Here is a 16,954-nt window from a genome sequence, read left to right as displayed (position 1 = left end):
AATAAAAATTTAATAATTGATAAACTTAACATTCTATACATTTATTATACAGGTATCAGTTAAAAATAAGTAATTTTTTATATATTTTTTTTTTCTTTATCGTTTTGAACAGAATAAATGGGATACAGATTGAATCCGAATCTGATCTAAATCCAACTTTGGATCCAAAGATTTGGTAATCAGATTAAATGTGGATGCAGTTGAATAATCACATCTGGTTACAGCTCTAATCTCATGCATCATCGTGATCACTTAGGGGATGTTTGGAACCGTGGCCGTTTTTCAAGAAAGCGGTGTCACGTTGGATCCACATAGGCATTTCAACAAACGCCTATGTATCTCGTTGTTTGGTTCAGCCGATTATTAAAAAATTGGGCATGCCTCCAAAATCAGGACCCCATTGATGCATGAAATGCCAATGAACCGTTTCCCCCAACGGTTGACTGATGTGTATCCTATGTAGTGATTACCTATCAGCACATACATAAAAAACGGTAGAAGCATAGTATTACTCACAGCATAGTATTACTCACTGCCTACCTGGTAGAAGCATTTTTTTGTGAAAAATGAATCTCGAAAGCATATGCGTTTTTTCTTGAAAATCAGTCTCCAAAAGTGTCCACCACATGTTAAGATATAAATGGTTGGTGGCATTTAGCTGTTTTCACTATGTTGCTATGGGGAAGCCACTGAAAGAGAAGCTTGATGGGAAAGTCATGTTTTAGGCTTTTAAGACAGTTATTTTGGGCTTTTAGGGATTTTCATTAAACATGGTTTACAGACTGTCTGGATGGGGCCCATTTGTAAAGCCAGAAGCCAAAACCCTCATATGGACCTTGTAACTAAATCCAATAAATATCCTTTTCTATTTTTTTTCTCATTTTCACCGATATTTTTCCATTGAAGTTATTCTTATTCTTTAGAGAGAGTATATGTGTGTGTTTTCATAGCACATAGGCTACTCAAATTATTCATGGCAACATGGAGCTCGGATCTACTAAATTACTGCCCACAAAGAAATACCCACACCCTACCTACTACATGTAAAAGAGAGGCCTGAGTAGGGGAAGGGAGAAAGGAGAGAGAATTAATGAGAAGTAGAAAAGGGTTAAGAGAGAAAGGAGAGAGAGTTGAATGAAAAAGTAGGGAAGTGATTGTGATAGAGTTATGGGTGTTCAAATTCAGCTACCAAACAGAATAAGCAGATTTGGTTTGATTTATATGATTTTCAGTCAATTTGGTTTTAATCTTTACAAAAATTCGATTTTCAATTTACTGTTTGCTTTGAAAAAATCAAGCAAATCGAACCAATAACCGAATAGACTGATATATTTATTAATGTAATATATAAATTTATTAATTTGTCGGTCTTGTTAATGGGTTGATTGGTTAGAATGCCTAAACCAAAATGTCGATTAGGTTTTTGGTTCTAACAGTACCGAACTGAACCGAATTGATTGAATGAACACCCCTAAACAGGGTAGGATGCACGTGAGGTCTCTTATTGTGAGAGTCTGCAGTTACACGGGTTTGATCCTGTTCCTCCATATTTAGACTTTGGAGGGACACCATGTGACCATGTGACTCTCAGTTACTGGGTTATTGACTTTTGACTTTCAAATTAGGAGTATATTACGTGAAATTTTATATATATACACACATACACACACTAATCGGTTCAGTTCAATTTTTCGATTTTTTATGAACACCCCTAATTAGAGGACATCACACCCAAAGTTACAACAAAAAATGAATGTATCCCAACAATTTAGCTTGGAAGTAGTAAGTTCATGAGTTGAGCATGCCATGTGTAGTTTGGGCCTTTGGGGTCGTTCCCATTTAACTCAAGATCCTTTGAGATTTGATAGGATCCCACAAAAGCACCCCATTTGTGTAGACAAGTTTTTAAGTCAAAAAAGAACGGTGGTAAGCACATAAGCTTCTTGTGTTTGTGTAATTGTGTTTATATTTGTTTGTTTTTCTTATGAACTCCTCCTAATCAACTAGTAGCATATTATTAACCAATTCCTATATGGGATGTCTCTCATCCAATAAACTGTTCTCCTACACCCATAATTTTTATGGTATAAACACTACAAATAAGAAGTTTTAACCTTCGGTCTTCGGGTTAAATTGCAACTGATCCACCATCACACCTTGCTTCAATTACTACTAGGAGTGAGTCTTTTTCCCTTTTCCATGTCAGTGTCTTGGTTTGAACAATTTCATTTAGCCAGACAGTAGAAGAATCTTTCCCGATTAGATCGTAGAGGATTCACTACTAAGAGGAAATCCAAGATCTCCAGAATTATTTGACCACGGAGCTGCTGCAACTTGTGCAGGCATGACCTAGCTTGACCCAAGTTTTGCACAAATTGGGCTTAAATTCTCATGCTCTAAATGGACCCGGGCCTGTTGGGTAATGTCAGGTTTAGTTCGAGTTGAGCTTGGCTTGGCATATTCGGGCTTTGACCTAGAGTTCACATCTCCGCCCCATAGCATATCCCTGCTGTGTATTGAGAACATCTCCCGATGATAATATCATACACGGCGGTGATGTGCTGTGGGGCGTTGTGGGGTGGCTCCTTGTGGGGCGGAGATGTGATCTCAAGGTCTAGGTCTTAAGGTGGACCCCGCATAACCCTAAGCCCGACCAACTGCACAGGTTGTGTTGCACCCCAACGGCCCTACCTGACTATTGTACGTTGGCCCAATGGCTACTTCAATAAACTTGGATCTTAATGACTCGACTTGAGGGCTGGTTTTAATGGAGTAACCTTGAAACTTGGCAGGTGAAAGCGGGCTAATACATGATAACCGGTATAGAAAGTGTGCAGTTCTATGGACATAATGTGCAATTATGTAGACCAGGAAAAAGATCTGAGATTTGACTGTGTTAGCCGAATATCAGAGTGGACAAGCCAATGGACAAACCATAACAATGGAGAGAGAGAGAGAGAGAGAGATTCTTCCCCTGAAAAGATTTGATCTATGATCTATCATATACAGATACATGGGTAACAAAGAAAAACAAAACAACTAAACACGGTATATCATCCCCACCTCAAGAGTTGAGACATGGGGAATGTTAAGTGCATAAGTAGGACCCCTGCAGTTTCTCCTAAGGAAATCATAACCAACATCTATGACCAGCTTTTTTATTAGACTTGACCCCCGCTTTGCCCTCACGTAGGAATGTCCAAGGATGAATGCCATTCCTGCCTCTCTCGCTTCCATCAGTTCTCGCAGCTCTTCTCGCGTGCTCGTGTCAATCTTTGGGCTCTCAGGCACCACAAACCTCACTCTTTTCTTTGGCCTCACCGGCGATTGTATCTCCCTCAGCTCTGATGGGCCTGCAATTTCAGCAAAATCTCCATCATCTTCACACATCCGCACCCCTTCTAAATGCGTTGAAGACGTGCCAACAACTGTCATTTTTTCATCATCCTTCTCCAAATCTACTAGTCCTCCATTGGGTTCGGCTTTCTCTGAACGGATGAACTCTGCTATACTACAAACAAGATCCTTCTCGAACTCCAAGTCATCCTTCTGCACGTCACGATACCCATAACGTACAATACACCTATAAAGTCTGTACTCTTTTGGGCCAATACGTCCAACAAGGAAACGTTCCTCAGGTCGAACATATGGCACAGGGACAGACTTGATGCAGAGGAAGACTAGTACCTGGTGGAAGGCTGGGAGGTTAGTGACAAAGTGAGAGAAAATGGCTGGGATCCCAGAGACAAGACCAGTGTTAATGAGCCCAATGCCTCGTACGCGCACAATTCCCAAGCTGGGACCCAAGCTCAGGAGCCAATTTATTGAAACCTTGTTTTGGACATCATACTCGTACTTCTTGATTGTGCCATAGTGCCAGACATACATGACAATCAAAAAGATGAAGGCAAGAGCAATGGGGACCCATGCCCCTTCCAGGAATTTTATGAGGGAGGCTGAGAAGTAGAGAGCCTCGATTGTGCCAAAGAAGAATATGAAGGAAACAGCTAGGAACAAACTTCGATGCCAGCAGAGAACTATAACTAGGGACATCAAGCAGGTGGTGACTAGCATGACTGTTATGACTGCCAAACCTGTTCAAGAGGCAACAGTAAGGAGTACATCAGCAATAAACACTAGTACAGTAGTATGCGAATCAAGAAAAACTTGGACCTTCCTTTGATATGTAGATTGTAGATTGTAGATTGTAGACTACCCCTATTGTTCCTTGTATTGCATACACCTTTAGTTGTCAAATGGACTCCAAAAAGGAAGTTACTGCTTGAGATTGATCATCCAAAGAACAACTTTGTCTTCCTATTGAAACCCACATCAGGGGAAATGATTGGGGATAAAGACTAATACCACTAAACCATCCAAATGATGGGCATACCTGCTGCATTTCCCATTCGCTTTGTGTCTCTGAATCCAACTGTAACTGCCAAACATAGCAGCATTAAAATCCAGTTGATCTCGGGGATGTAAATCTGGCCATGCATTTTAGATGATGTGTGAACTATTTTCACTCTTGGGAAGCAGCTCAAAGCGGAGCATTGTTTAATTATTGAGAAAGTCCCAGTGATGACGGCTTGGCTTCCCACAACTGCTGCAAGTATGGCTATCGCAAGGACTGGCCATCTTATTTCCTCTGACCCATCAAAACTTTCTATCAGCCACAACTAGGAGGTTCATTTGAATTTTAATTACTAAAATACATGGCATGAAAATTACCAGGAACTGATACATAGAATCCAATATGGTAGTCATTTTCAATAATGTGATGCTTGGACAGATAAGCAGCTTGTCCCATATATGCCAATATCAAGGATGGATAAACCACAGAGGTGAAAGCAATCTGCAGATAGGCCAGAATCAATTAGAGAGAGAGCTTCAATGTCTCATATCAAAGCAAAAGATAATTGAGTTGTTCAGAGATTACCAAGAGGTCCAGAACCCAGCCAGCCTGGGCCCATGTAAACCTGCATGTTTCTGGCATGGGGTGCAGGCCAGGTTGGACCCGGTTTAGCACCTTATCATAAAGTTTACAGATTGAGTGGGTGGCTGGGATTCCGGGCCTATTTGCCTATATTAAATATGGCACTAAGCAGAACAGTTCAAGCCCATAAATTTGTGGGGCTGGGGGGAGGGGGGGTGATCACACCTAAGACTCAGTTAGAAATAGGCAAGTGGAGAGAGGTGAATTTCCCCAGGTTTATTTTTACCCTGTTAATTGTATTATTGAAATAAAAATTGTTTAAAGTGCTCTACAACTTCCAGTCTTCCACTTGTAATAAATTGGCAAATTCCCAGGTCACACATGGGTCTTGAACATGTGTTTCTATTGTACGTGCAGGTTGTGCACAGCAAGTGTGTATAGCAGATCCAGACTCCCAAAAGGATTCCATGTCTATACCCTTTCGACCTATTTAAAGGAAAAGTTATAGGCAAAAAGACCTAGCCACAGGTCTAAAACAACCCTTTCATCCGGGAAGTTTTAAATTAAAAAGGACTGCATACACTCTCCTGATGCACATGGACAATCCACAGGGTTCCCCTATTGAATGGATGGTTTAAGTTGGTCACAAAATCTTTACTTGACCCTATTAGGAAACCTTGTATGGTGAGTGAGTTTTCTAGCTGGGTTATTTGTGAGCTTCCCTAAATGACCAAGGAATTTTACATGTGGAAAATTATTATGGGGCAAAACAGTGTTCTGATTACCAATAATAAGAAGAAACAAAAGAGGAGTGCTCTGATTACCAATTTGGCCTAAAAGATCTTACTTAAGTTGCCATCTGTATTATACACAGCTTCTAAATAAAAAAAAAAAAAAGATTAGAAGGCTATTAATAATAATAATAATAAATGTGATCTAAAGTTGAAGAGGACTGATGTGGATTGCAGATTCAGAAGGTTCTGAATCTGATGAATGGCATGGGTTGGTCATAAAATTCTTCCATGTGGCTAAAATGGGGTATCCCATTACAGGTACTTCTTTGCACCAGTAAAAAAGGGGGTATCCTATTAGCATGAATGAAATGAAATTATACTGTACCTGTTCTAAAAAAGGGGGTATCCTATTAGCATGAATGAAATGAAATTATACTGTGCCTGTTCAAAAAAAGGGGGGGGGGTATCCTATTACAAGTGCTTTTTTTTAAAGACGTTACTATGCCAAGACAAAATATGAAATTTAGCATGGAAAAAATTACTCATAAAGAGCAAATAAAATGACAAAGCAATTCTTGAGGAGCAGTTAAATAGAAGAAATATAAAGCATTCCATTGCACACACAAGCACATAGTAATTCTCATTCAACTCCTGTTACCTGATAGCTGTTGTAGTCATCAGCATTAATCGCATGGGAGAGAGAGAGAGAGAGAGAGAGAGAGAGAGACGTCAAATAGGAAATGTAAATAGACCCTATAGATTTAGATGGAAGTACATGAAGTTGAACTCTCCTTTTTATATAAGGTAATATACTCAATTCAATCAAGATTGATGGTCCAAACAAAGTTTTTAATACATTCATCAGCATAGAACAAAAAGAAATGGAAAAGAATGTTTGAAAAGTTTTTCCAGTAAAAAAATTCAAATGTCAATATCAAATGAATGGAGAGAACGTTAAATGAGAGGAGCATAAAAATGTCATGACAAGAAATAACACAAAGGTGAGCAGACCATCCAAAATAATAATAGAAGATTGACAACAACCAATCACCAAATTACTATACCAAGGACAGTTTCCATTAATACATATAGACACCATGTACCTTGATTGATAACTGGGAAAAGTGTCCAAGATCAGCAAACATAGCTTCTGAACCTGCAAGAAGTGAAATGAGCATTAGAAAAATGCATTCTCATGGGTGGCATGAAAAATGTATAGTCAATAGCATACTAATATACCTGTAATACATAACAGGATTCCACCTAAGGACATCCAACCCCTCCTTTGGGTTTTCTTCAAAAACTTGTACATGTAATAAGGAGATAGTGCTTGATACACGTAAGGATTCCAGTGGAAGATATTATATACACCAATCACACTGATGCATAAGAGCCATGTTATAATGATTGGTGCAAACAGGAACCCTACCCTGTGAGTGCCATAATGTTGGAGGGCAAACAAACACACCAGTATGACACAGGCAACTGGAACCTCTACATCTGAAAATTTGCAGAAATTGAAAATTAGGAAAATTGAAATCAAACCATGAAATACACTATTTGGTCATATGCACTAACATAGTACGGAATGAACAGGGTAATAGATATATGGATTAAATTACAATAACGATCTTGGCATGTCATGAAATAGGTAAAAGGATTATATAGGGACATTTGGATTTAACCTTAACTGCTTTCAAAAGGCAGAATACTGCTTGTTTGCAGTATTAATCATGGCAGGTTCCAAATTTTGATGAAGTCAAGACACCAGGTGATTGCCTAATGAATTAGGTGAATAAGAATAGGTGTAATATTCATCATATCCAATAAGTACAGTATATATCTTCAATTATGATTTTTTTTGATAAATATGCTTATTTCTTCAAATTTTTTGTGAAGTATGTTTATTCTTCAATTATTATATTAACTAGTCATCAAATTGGCTACACTAACAGCTTTCTAATGTACCCAATATGAGGACCATAGTGAAGTGCTGGTAAACTGAAATTACACAAATAGAAATGGTCAACGAGCTGGCAGATTAGTGCAGACCAACCTAAAGTTGGTTAGGTAATGATACTGCTTTCCTGACACACATGCTCAGATAAGCATATATATATGAAAAGGGGCCATAACTTGGCGTGATGGTAAAACTCAGGCTGACAAGTGTGGGAACGCAGGTTCAAGTTAGAGATCAGACACTCTGTGCACAAAATACCAATGGTTAGGTCTATGTCCAGTCCACCCCTCCAAATGCCCCAGATAGTTTGGACAATTGTGTAATAACCACATAATATAAAAGTAGACACTCAAAACATAGTTTTAATTGAGTTATCTTGTAATGACCACATAATATAAAAGTCCACCATTCTAATTTTGCAGTTCTTAATGGATTAGTTTTGTAAGGCAAAGTTTCAAAATAAACCATCCTAAATGACATAAAGGATGTTATGTGCATCAAAATAAAATTATTAGCAAGGTTTAAACCCTTAAACAACCACCCTGCAAGTTACTAGATGATATGACACTGTTTTCAAATTGGAATAGGCTTGTAATCAAATAAAAGCTGACCCCTAAGAAAAGAAAAAAATAACAGTAACAAAGATACTGGTTATATTCTAAGACGGTTGAAAAAGAATGGAAGAACAAAGGGTGATTATTAAATAGAAATTTAACACTTGAGCAAAGGCCATACTTTGCAAGGATATGGAAGCACAACAGAGAGCCCAAGACAATTTCTTTAGGTGCATGTATGTAACTCATTGGCACTTCCACATTAGATGCATATTACTAAACAATACAATGCAAATTACCAAACATGGTGGTGTCTCAAGTGAACCTGAGAATGCTAAATGTCTGAAGTTTGTTATTTTGGAATGCAGTCACAATTAAACAGGTGGGTGGAATTTTACATAGTGTTGTTACAAGAAAAGAAAAGAAAAAGAAAGTGCTACAGAAAAGAGATCCAGAAGGAGAGGCAATCGCTATGGTCATTCTCTGCATTTGTTAGTTTGATGACTTTACTCTGGAGTGGGCTGTCTAATCATAGAAGAGTTGTTGAAGAGGCTTTGAAACGAAGTGTGGCATTGGTGACTCATCCTAAGACAAGTGGTTTCAGAAGGTTGAGAAAAAACAAGAATTTTGCACAGTAGAAAATGTAAAAGTAACAGCAACTAAAGAAGATATTGAAAGTAGTGCCCCCCCAAAAAAGAAGATATTGACAAAAATCCAAATGATGCAAGTATCCATCACCACCTCTTCATGATAAAGGGTATACATATTATGGTTTTTAATTTTCCATGTATGACTTTTTTATCAGACAAATTGTTACATATTGGTTTTCCAGATGTTTAGAGAGTGGTTCTTGAACCCTTTGCAAGAATTAGTTAAGTCACACAACCCAAGCCAGAGAGTGCAGTTGAGACAGGTACTAATCAATATGATGGCAATGCATACAAAACCTATGAAAGAATTACCTACCAAAATGTCAGTAATACTCTTAAAGGGCCATTATCCAATATGCCCACTCTCAGACTCAAAAAAACCCTCCTCACACTTGTCAGGTAAAGATTTTATGGTTGCACTAATAAATGGCCCTTGTAACTTGCACAATACATATATAATGTATGTAATAAAGCATGTTCTTACTTCTTAATATCATGATAGTGGGGATACCATACTATTACTGAAAATGTAACATATATGCAGGAATAAGCATCTGGGTGAAATGGATCAACTTTACATTTAGTAACCTAGAAAAGTTTGCAATTATAATGTTGAAACCATAATGCATTCAGATGCACACACAAGGAAAAAAGTAAATTTGTGCTGTATGATGCTGGACAGCTCATGCTTGTCTACCACAAGTTTGAGGCCAGAACAAAAACAAAACAGGAAAAAAAAAAAAGTCCTTATCATCAAAAGACCACCGAGAAATCCAAGTCCTATGGGCCACATTTTGTTGAACTATAATGGAATGGTTAGAATTGCATCATCAAATGGTGTGCTCCTATAGAAATAAGCCAACATGAAAATGATCCAGGACATGAACGTACAGGAAAATATACAAAGGTAGCAAAAGGGATGACAGCTATGACAAATATGTTAACCATAAATATGACAGGAGTGCCTAATGATGATCACAAGGAAATGAATAACATAATCAAGGAGATAATGCACCGGCTTCAACCATGACATTACGTAGGCAGAGATCAATCATGATCAGTAATATAAGATTTAGTGATCATGACAGTATGTAGGCAGGGGCTAATTGGTATATAAAATCTGTAGTAAAAGGCATACATCAATAAAAGAAAAAATATATATTTATCAAAAAAAATCCATCAAAAAATACGCATACATTAATATTGACCACCCCAGGGTTATGGCATCTACCATGTGGCTTAGCTTGGACCAGATTATTTCCCTTTGAAGGGAACCAGAGGAACCACTTTTTTCAACCTAATATTTTCCATTCCTCAGCTAATCAAACAGAACAGGAGAATAGGCATGCTATATTGGAATCTATAAAGTCGCTTCTCTTTGCTGTTATTAATAAATGAAAAAAAAAAAAGAGGAACAGAGAGTTTTAACTCCGAGAAATTAGCTCTACATGCTTCAAGCAATCAATCAAGGATTGTTACAAATTTTTATTTATGCAATGTCAATAAGCTAAGACCTCTTTATCTAAACTATCTCCATCCTCCATTGTCCCCACCGGTGGAATGGTTGCTGTGGAATGAATCCTTTTAATTATAGTACAACAGATTTTGGAATGAAAAATGACTAGGAGGTGAAGACAGTAATAGCACTTCAAGTAAGCTGCAAACGATCATTAACCTAACTAAACTAGAGGACCTAACGGATTGGAGGATATTTTATGCTACATTACAGACAAATTTTACAGTTTCTGATCTATGTAAATTCTGTATCAATCCCATTAAAACTCGACCGAGTAATAGAGTGGTAATTTTTCAAAACAATAGATTTTGTACTTTCCGACAACTAAACCTGTCCAACTGAGGACAGACAAGACTTTTGGAGTGTTCTTGGTTTCTGGAATAGTGCATTTCTGTATATGTTGCCTCTCTAGCTGCTAATTGATGGCTGCCTAAGTTACCGTCTTCCCAGTTAAGCATTAACCATTAGAAGGGGAAGTTGTCATCTTCTTCAAAGATAAAACCTGACTTAGTTCCTTGCACTAGAAAAGAAGCTCTATTGCCTACGCCAACACTAAAATCTACTTGAGCCAAGAAAGGGCTGCTACCTTCCCTTCTCAAAGAGTCAAAGGTGATTGTAGTAACAGAAAATCCAAGAAAGTTCCTTGATCTTACATTTATGCTGCTCCTTGGACATGGAAAGCTCAAGACCCGACACCGCAGAAAAGACTGCAAAGACCACAATCAGATATCCCTCAGGTGAGTTCTCAATTTCAAAACTTAGACGAAATCAACCCACAATAAAGGAATTGTAGGTACCAGAAATTGCAGGAGTGAGGACCCCATCACCAATGACCATGCATGTTCCAATCAAAGCCAGGAAAAGCAGCACTCTCTTCCACACCTTATGCTTCTCTAAGATGGGTTTTAACCTGCCGGGGGTATCAATGCCATCCTTCTTGTACGTCGATAGCTCCTCATCTGCAACCTGGCAATTGGGCAGGAAGCTCACCCTGGCGTGCCGGCACAGCAACGAATACAGCGCAAAAGTTCCGCCTTCGCCATTATCGTCTGCTCGAAGCACGATGAATACATATTTGAGCAGCGGTACCAGCGTTAGCGTCCAGAACACAAAGGACAACACCCCATAAATCTCCTCGTTGGTCTCTGAGTGTTGAATATCCTCTGCAAATGTACTCTTGTAAACGTAAAGAGGAGAAGTACTCAAATCCCCATATACAACGCCCAAGCTCTGATAAGCCAGAGTGAAAACCGTCGCCCATGATTGCTTCTGCTGCAACCACAACAAACAACAACAACAATACTTCCATCAAAAACACGCTCTACAGCACCTCACCTCAGTAGCGCGTATTAGAAAATATCCATCTCACCTTGACAGGACTCCCGTAAATACCACCTTCCAAATCCATGACGGGCTAACTCAAACTCCAAGAAAACCCATTTTCTCCATAACTTGAAGAGATTCCGAGAAAAAAAAATCCGGATAAATAAACGACCTTCTCAAGAAGAAATTAAGAACTTTGCAGTAACTGGAGAGAAAAACAAATTTTAAAAATGATATAGGGAACTCAGATTATAATTTTAGGAGTACAAAAAGCAGATGAACAACCATCAATGGCGGCACCTGAAGAACAAAGACGAGACTCCAGAAGCAAACACAGAAGAGAGTTTTGAAGCGTGGAGACTGGAGAGGGTGGTTGGAATTGAAGCAGACGATTATATGTTTCCCAATTCTCGCTTCACTCCTCAGTCTTCACTTGTTCAGTTCCGCTTTTCTTTTTTCTTTGCTTCTGTTAAATTTGTTCTCCTTCTCCCACTGGTTTCTTTATTTGGGTTACCTTTTCTCTGCGCCACTCCACTTGGCTCCATGAGAAAGTGGAGCAGAGAAAAAGGAAATGGAAGCAGGCAAAACGGGAACTTTTCCTTTTTTAACTTTTAACACAGTATTACGCCGGCTCTTTACTCTTGAATAAAACATGTTGAATTGTTGACTGGATTCTTTACTTTGTTTGTGGCTTGTGGTTGTGGGTGGGGAATACAAATATACAATACCAAGGCCTACGTCACCTTCACCTATCCAATCCACACCGTTGATTTGGAACACTATCGTTATCATTAGTTACTGACTGCACATTCAATCCACACCGTCCCCTCAGTCGGAATTCGGAAAGGTTGCCAAAACCAATTAGACATTTCAGGTAGAGCCTCCACCACTGGTGTTTGTGTAGTTGCGGCTTTGCGGGTAGCATCTGTGTGGAGTCGCTGCTCCCTTCAGATTCTCAGAACAAAAAGTCCGACTCTTTGAAAAATGGTTAACTGATTGCCAGTATCCATCAAAACCTAATTTCTGCAGACGTAACCTTCTGGGCTCCGTCTGAAATTGACTCCTATGTCAGAATGAATGAATATGGGGGGATGTAATGCCGAAAACTTGGCTCGGAGTCCCATCTCATGTCAGTTTAGATGCAAGGACGGACCCACCTGTACCCCAATTGCCGGACTTGTGGTAGGTTGATCACTAAGTGCTCTCAGGCTCAGCAGAAGAAGAAAACAAGAACTGGAGTCAAAGGTTTATAAGTGCATTTCGTGAAACAAAGAATTAAAGAGAGCAGTTGAGGCATGAATTGGATGTTTTAATGGGCAGAGTCGCAGAGTCAAGGTTTGTCAGTGCATCTCTTCGCTTCATTCGAATTCTGTGTAGGGTCCAAACTCCAAACAGGGGAGAAGTTTAACAGCTCACAATCCATTTCCTGATTAGTGCATTGAAGCTCAAAACCATTCAAAATTCCAATTATGAGAAGCTGAATCTCTTTGTGTTCGTTCATTTCTTTTTATATAATTGTTTCAAGTTTCATTAATATAATATAATTGTTTGTTCATTCCATGGACCCCGTTAAATCCACGAAGGAACTCAAAATCAAAAGAAACAAGAAGGTCGGCTGCTAGGCAAAGTCACCTTAATAAAGTTTATTTAAAAAAGAAGGGCAACCAATTACCTACTAATCAGTATCGATTCATGGTCATAAATGTCTGAATCAGTGATGATTTATAAAAAAAAAAAAAAAAGTAACTCTGTGACCGAATTAATCGAGTTTCTTGGACTCAACTCATTCCTACCTTATATTAACATGGTTACAATATTATAATCATTGATGTTGATGATGAGAATTAAAGTCGTTTCGCTGTTTGTTCTTTCAGATTCAGAAACTCGTTTGGGTTAAAGGAGAGAACAGAATCGTGATTGAAAGAAACATATGAAGAACAAAAACTTAATTAAAATAATAAAAAAACATAGCAAAGTCTTTTCTCTGAATTTGCACTTCTGCAATTTCATGTCTGAAAAGCTCAACTTGAATAAAGAAATCGAGAGACAGTGAGCGCAAAACCGAGAAGGTTCCAGGATGCTTACGAATTAAGTTGAGTGAAGAGGACACGTTGCTTTAACTAAGTGGGATTCCCACTGGCGAGTGATCGATCAGTCGCGTCCACGTCTCTATTTTCTGCCCTCTTTCTCAATCATACTCTTTGCCTGTGCTCTGGCTTTCAGCGAGATATGAGAATGAATCATTCGGCAACAAAATCCAGGTATCTGATCTGGATCCGATATTTTTGCGAGTGAAATATAATAAAGTAAAGAAACAGACAACTTATGTGACGACTCAATCATCCTTTTACGTCTGGCCTGGTGCATTTGCATTGGAAGATATATGTAATTTAAAAAGAAAGAAGAAAAACAAAGTCAAGAAAAAAAAAGATTCCAGATTTGCTTATACTTCTCTAACAGGTTTTCAGGTTTTGGGTATTGATGGTCGAACAGAACAGAATCGGAATGAGTGGTAGATAAAAAGAGTACTAGCGAAGAAACAACCTAGCTGAGTTTTCAGACAATTAAATTTGAACGTCAAAGTAACGCTCGGTAGCATCAAACAACTGGAGTAGTTTGAAATTCGAGCACGATAGCGCATGGAAAAGAAGCTTATAAGCTATCTTAAAATAATCTGTCTAGAAAATGAAGCTCGACGTTCAAAGTAACACTCAATTTCATCCGTTAGGGCCTCAACTTTCAATGACATATCACGCATATATCCTCAACTTTCAAAAACCAACACTCAATTCCATCCGTTACGGGACGGCTGAGCCTGTTCGCCAATCGCCAGTTGTTAAATATTAGAAGTCGGCTCAAGGTAATTTAGGTCCCGTTTGGTTCGTGGGAATAGAAGTCTAGGATCAGAATCGGAATGAATCATTCTGATTCCAACAATTTGGTTAGGTGGAATTGAAATCCCATTTTTGTTCATGATGGAATGGTCTTTCCCTCCCTTTTCCTTCATAATGAAATCAATTATACAATTGAAATCTCCCAAAGCACAAAGAGGTCCATCCTAATCCTAGCTACTAACAGTAGAAGAAATATAATAAAAAAACTGTTGGCACCCTTCAGAGCTAGGGTGCACTTAGAAACAACACAAACCATTCAGCAAAGCATGGATAATTAAGAATTTTCGCACAAATATAGTAAGTGTTATCAAATGGATGAAGCTCGGGCTTTGTTGGAAGCTCTGTCTCTAGCAACTCAGTTGTTGTTATCAAATGTGATATTTGAAGGTGATGCTGAAACCATATATAAACTCTTGTTGGTTGATCATATCGATCCAACTGTGGCAGCTTATTCATGTTTTAGCCGCTTGTAGGAGTTCTCTTCGACACCTTTCTAATTGCTTGGTGAATTGCGTTTGTCGCTCAGCCAATAAGCCTGCCCACACTGTAGCACAGAAGGGACTATCTCTGGGTCGGCCTTATACTTAGGTCTGCTTCTCCAGATTTTCTCATTCCTATTCTTGTAAGCGATTCTTCATCAAGCTAAAGTAATGAAACAGCCTACTGGCTTCTTCTCAGAAAAAAAAGAAAAATTAAATAAACAACTGAACCAAAACTAAAATTTTCGGTTCAGTTTCAATTACAACCAAATTTTCTTAATATATATAATACATTTATATTATATTGGTAATGCAAAATTTTCATCCAGAAACTGTTTCTGATGCAAATTTTGTACCACCCTTCTATGTCAATTCTCTCTTATATTAAGTGAGTATCACATCATCTTTCATTTATTTCCTATCTTACTTCACACAAATAAATAAGACAACCTCAAACTCAAATCTAAACCAAAAACAAACCGCATTTACACCATTGCAAAACAAACAATAGCCCTGAAAACTTCCTCTGAACTTTCAGTTTAACAGTGTAAAGATATTGCAAGATTCGTGATAATCAGATCTCAACTCTCTTAACTCTAAAGTGACAAAACCGAACAAATCCAAATTCTGTATTATGGATATGTCCCCATCCCGCTCGCTATCTGCTACTTGCTTGGACCATGGGTCATAGTTCATGTCTTTCTATGAAAACTTCTCTTTTTCTTTCACTGCAACCGCACTTTATAAGAGCGTGGTTCATCTTAGCCCTTGGAAAGCAAAGCTTTATTTAAAGTGAAAATTTTGCTCAAACTTTTATTATATTCAACCATTGATAATTACTCTATTTTTTGAATAATTGAAAAGACAATAGTACTCTTTGGTCAGTTAAACAAAACCCAAATTGTCATTTTTAATGATGCCCCTTCACTAAAGAAAAGAGCTGGTACTGCTGAAGAATAGATAAGAAATAGGCTGATTCCTTTTCTTTGAATATGTCCAGAAATCCAAAATCCTAAGCCATAAATAAAAGCTCTCAAAGTTTGATTGCAAGAGAAGGGTTTGACTGGACACGACACTTTTCTGAACCTGAAATTGTTCCTTAGATCACAAGTAAGAAAATAAATAGATTTTTTTTAGATAATAGCGAAGATGTTTTTGTCCGTTTAATTTTATATCCATTCAGTGAATTGACTGAAGATTAATTTTGCTTTTTTCTCAATTATTCTTTACAATTGAGATTAGGTGGTGGATGTATGAGAGAACAAATTATTTGACAAAAAACAAAACATAAAGGTGGTTGTATTGCTAGAGGAAGGAAAAAAAAAAGGGTTTAGTAAATATTAAGAAAACAGGAAATTATTTCTATGCTTTATTTTTTAGAGAGATATTCCCAATGCAAGGTTATAAAGATTGTTTAAAAGGTTTTGCATTGACTAAATCCAGTTTCATTTGTGAGATCTAACAATCAGACACCATTGACAGTTCTGCGTGACAGGATCTGCTCCTCACAAATGAGCGCCTCACACACACATCCAACATCTCCCGTGAATATTTATTAATAAGTACGAAAGATATTCCTAATAGGATGTGCGTGTGAGACACTAGTTGTAAGGAGCAGATCCTGTCTCCAGTTCTGCCATTAAATTGAACTTATATGGCCAATTCAGTGGGTCCCCTATTTCGGGAATAATCCACATCACCCACAAAATTCCTCCAAATAAAGAAAAAAGTGGGTCTATGTGGGGTATGTGGGGAAGCTAACTACTTTAGAGATGAGAATGGGACCTGACCAGCAAGTTTTCATATTTTTGCTTATTTTTCTAGGAGAAAGGGTAAGGTGGTTTCTTATTTAGGTTCCCCATCGTTCGGAAAACGATATCTGAACGACCCCAAGAATCTATTACGTGG

General features: G+C 38.1%; 1 protein-coding gene across 5 annotated transcripts; it reads right to left on the bottom strand.

Moving 5' to 3' along the window:
- Nucleotides 1–2,969: 2,969 nt before the first annotated feature.
- Nucleotides 2,970–13,945, bottom strand: LOC104607904 (potassium transporter 8-like). Of its 5 annotated transcripts, none has more exons than XM_088903330.1 (9): nt 13,759–13,945; nt 11,720–11,801; nt 11,148–11,619; nt 11,004–11,057; nt 6,910–7,170; nt 6,774–6,826; nt 4,732–4,855; nt 4,394–4,648; nt 2,970–4,094 (listed from the first exon to the last, which is right to left on the bottom strand). In XM_088903330.1, the coding sequence occupies exons 2-9, from the start codon at nt 11,756–11,758 to the stop codon at nt 3,040–3,042; spliced, it is 2,313 nt and encodes a 770-aa protein (XP_088759456.1). In that variant the 5' UTR covers nt 11,759–11,801; nt 13,759–13,945; the 3' UTR covers nt 2,970–3,039. The 5 variants fall into 5 exon arrangements, with proteins under 5 accessions (XP_088759456.1, XP_010271968.1, XP_010271966.1 ...); XM_010273666.3 differs by lacking the exon at nt 13,759–13,945 and adding an exon at nt 11,974–12,247 and having other exon boundaries at nt 11,148–11,622; XM_010273664.3 differs by lacking the exon at nt 13,759–13,945 and adding an exon at nt 11,974–12,231 and having other exon boundaries at nt 11,148–11,622; nt 11,720–11,878.
- Nucleotides 13,946–16,954: the final 3,009 nt, after the last annotated feature.

Source organism: Nelumbo nucifera, chromosome 4 (assembly GCF_055504915.1).
Source record: "Nelumbo nucifera cultivar China Antique chromosome 4, China Antique-T2T, whole genome shotgun sequence".
In the NCBI taxonomy this organism is placed as follows: Eukaryota; Viridiplantae; Streptophyta; class Magnoliopsida; order Proteales; family Nelumbonaceae; genus Nelumbo; species Nelumbo nucifera.
The sequence above is the reverse complement of the archived record's forward strand: the minus strand, read 5'-3'. Positions and strand labels throughout refer to the sequence as shown.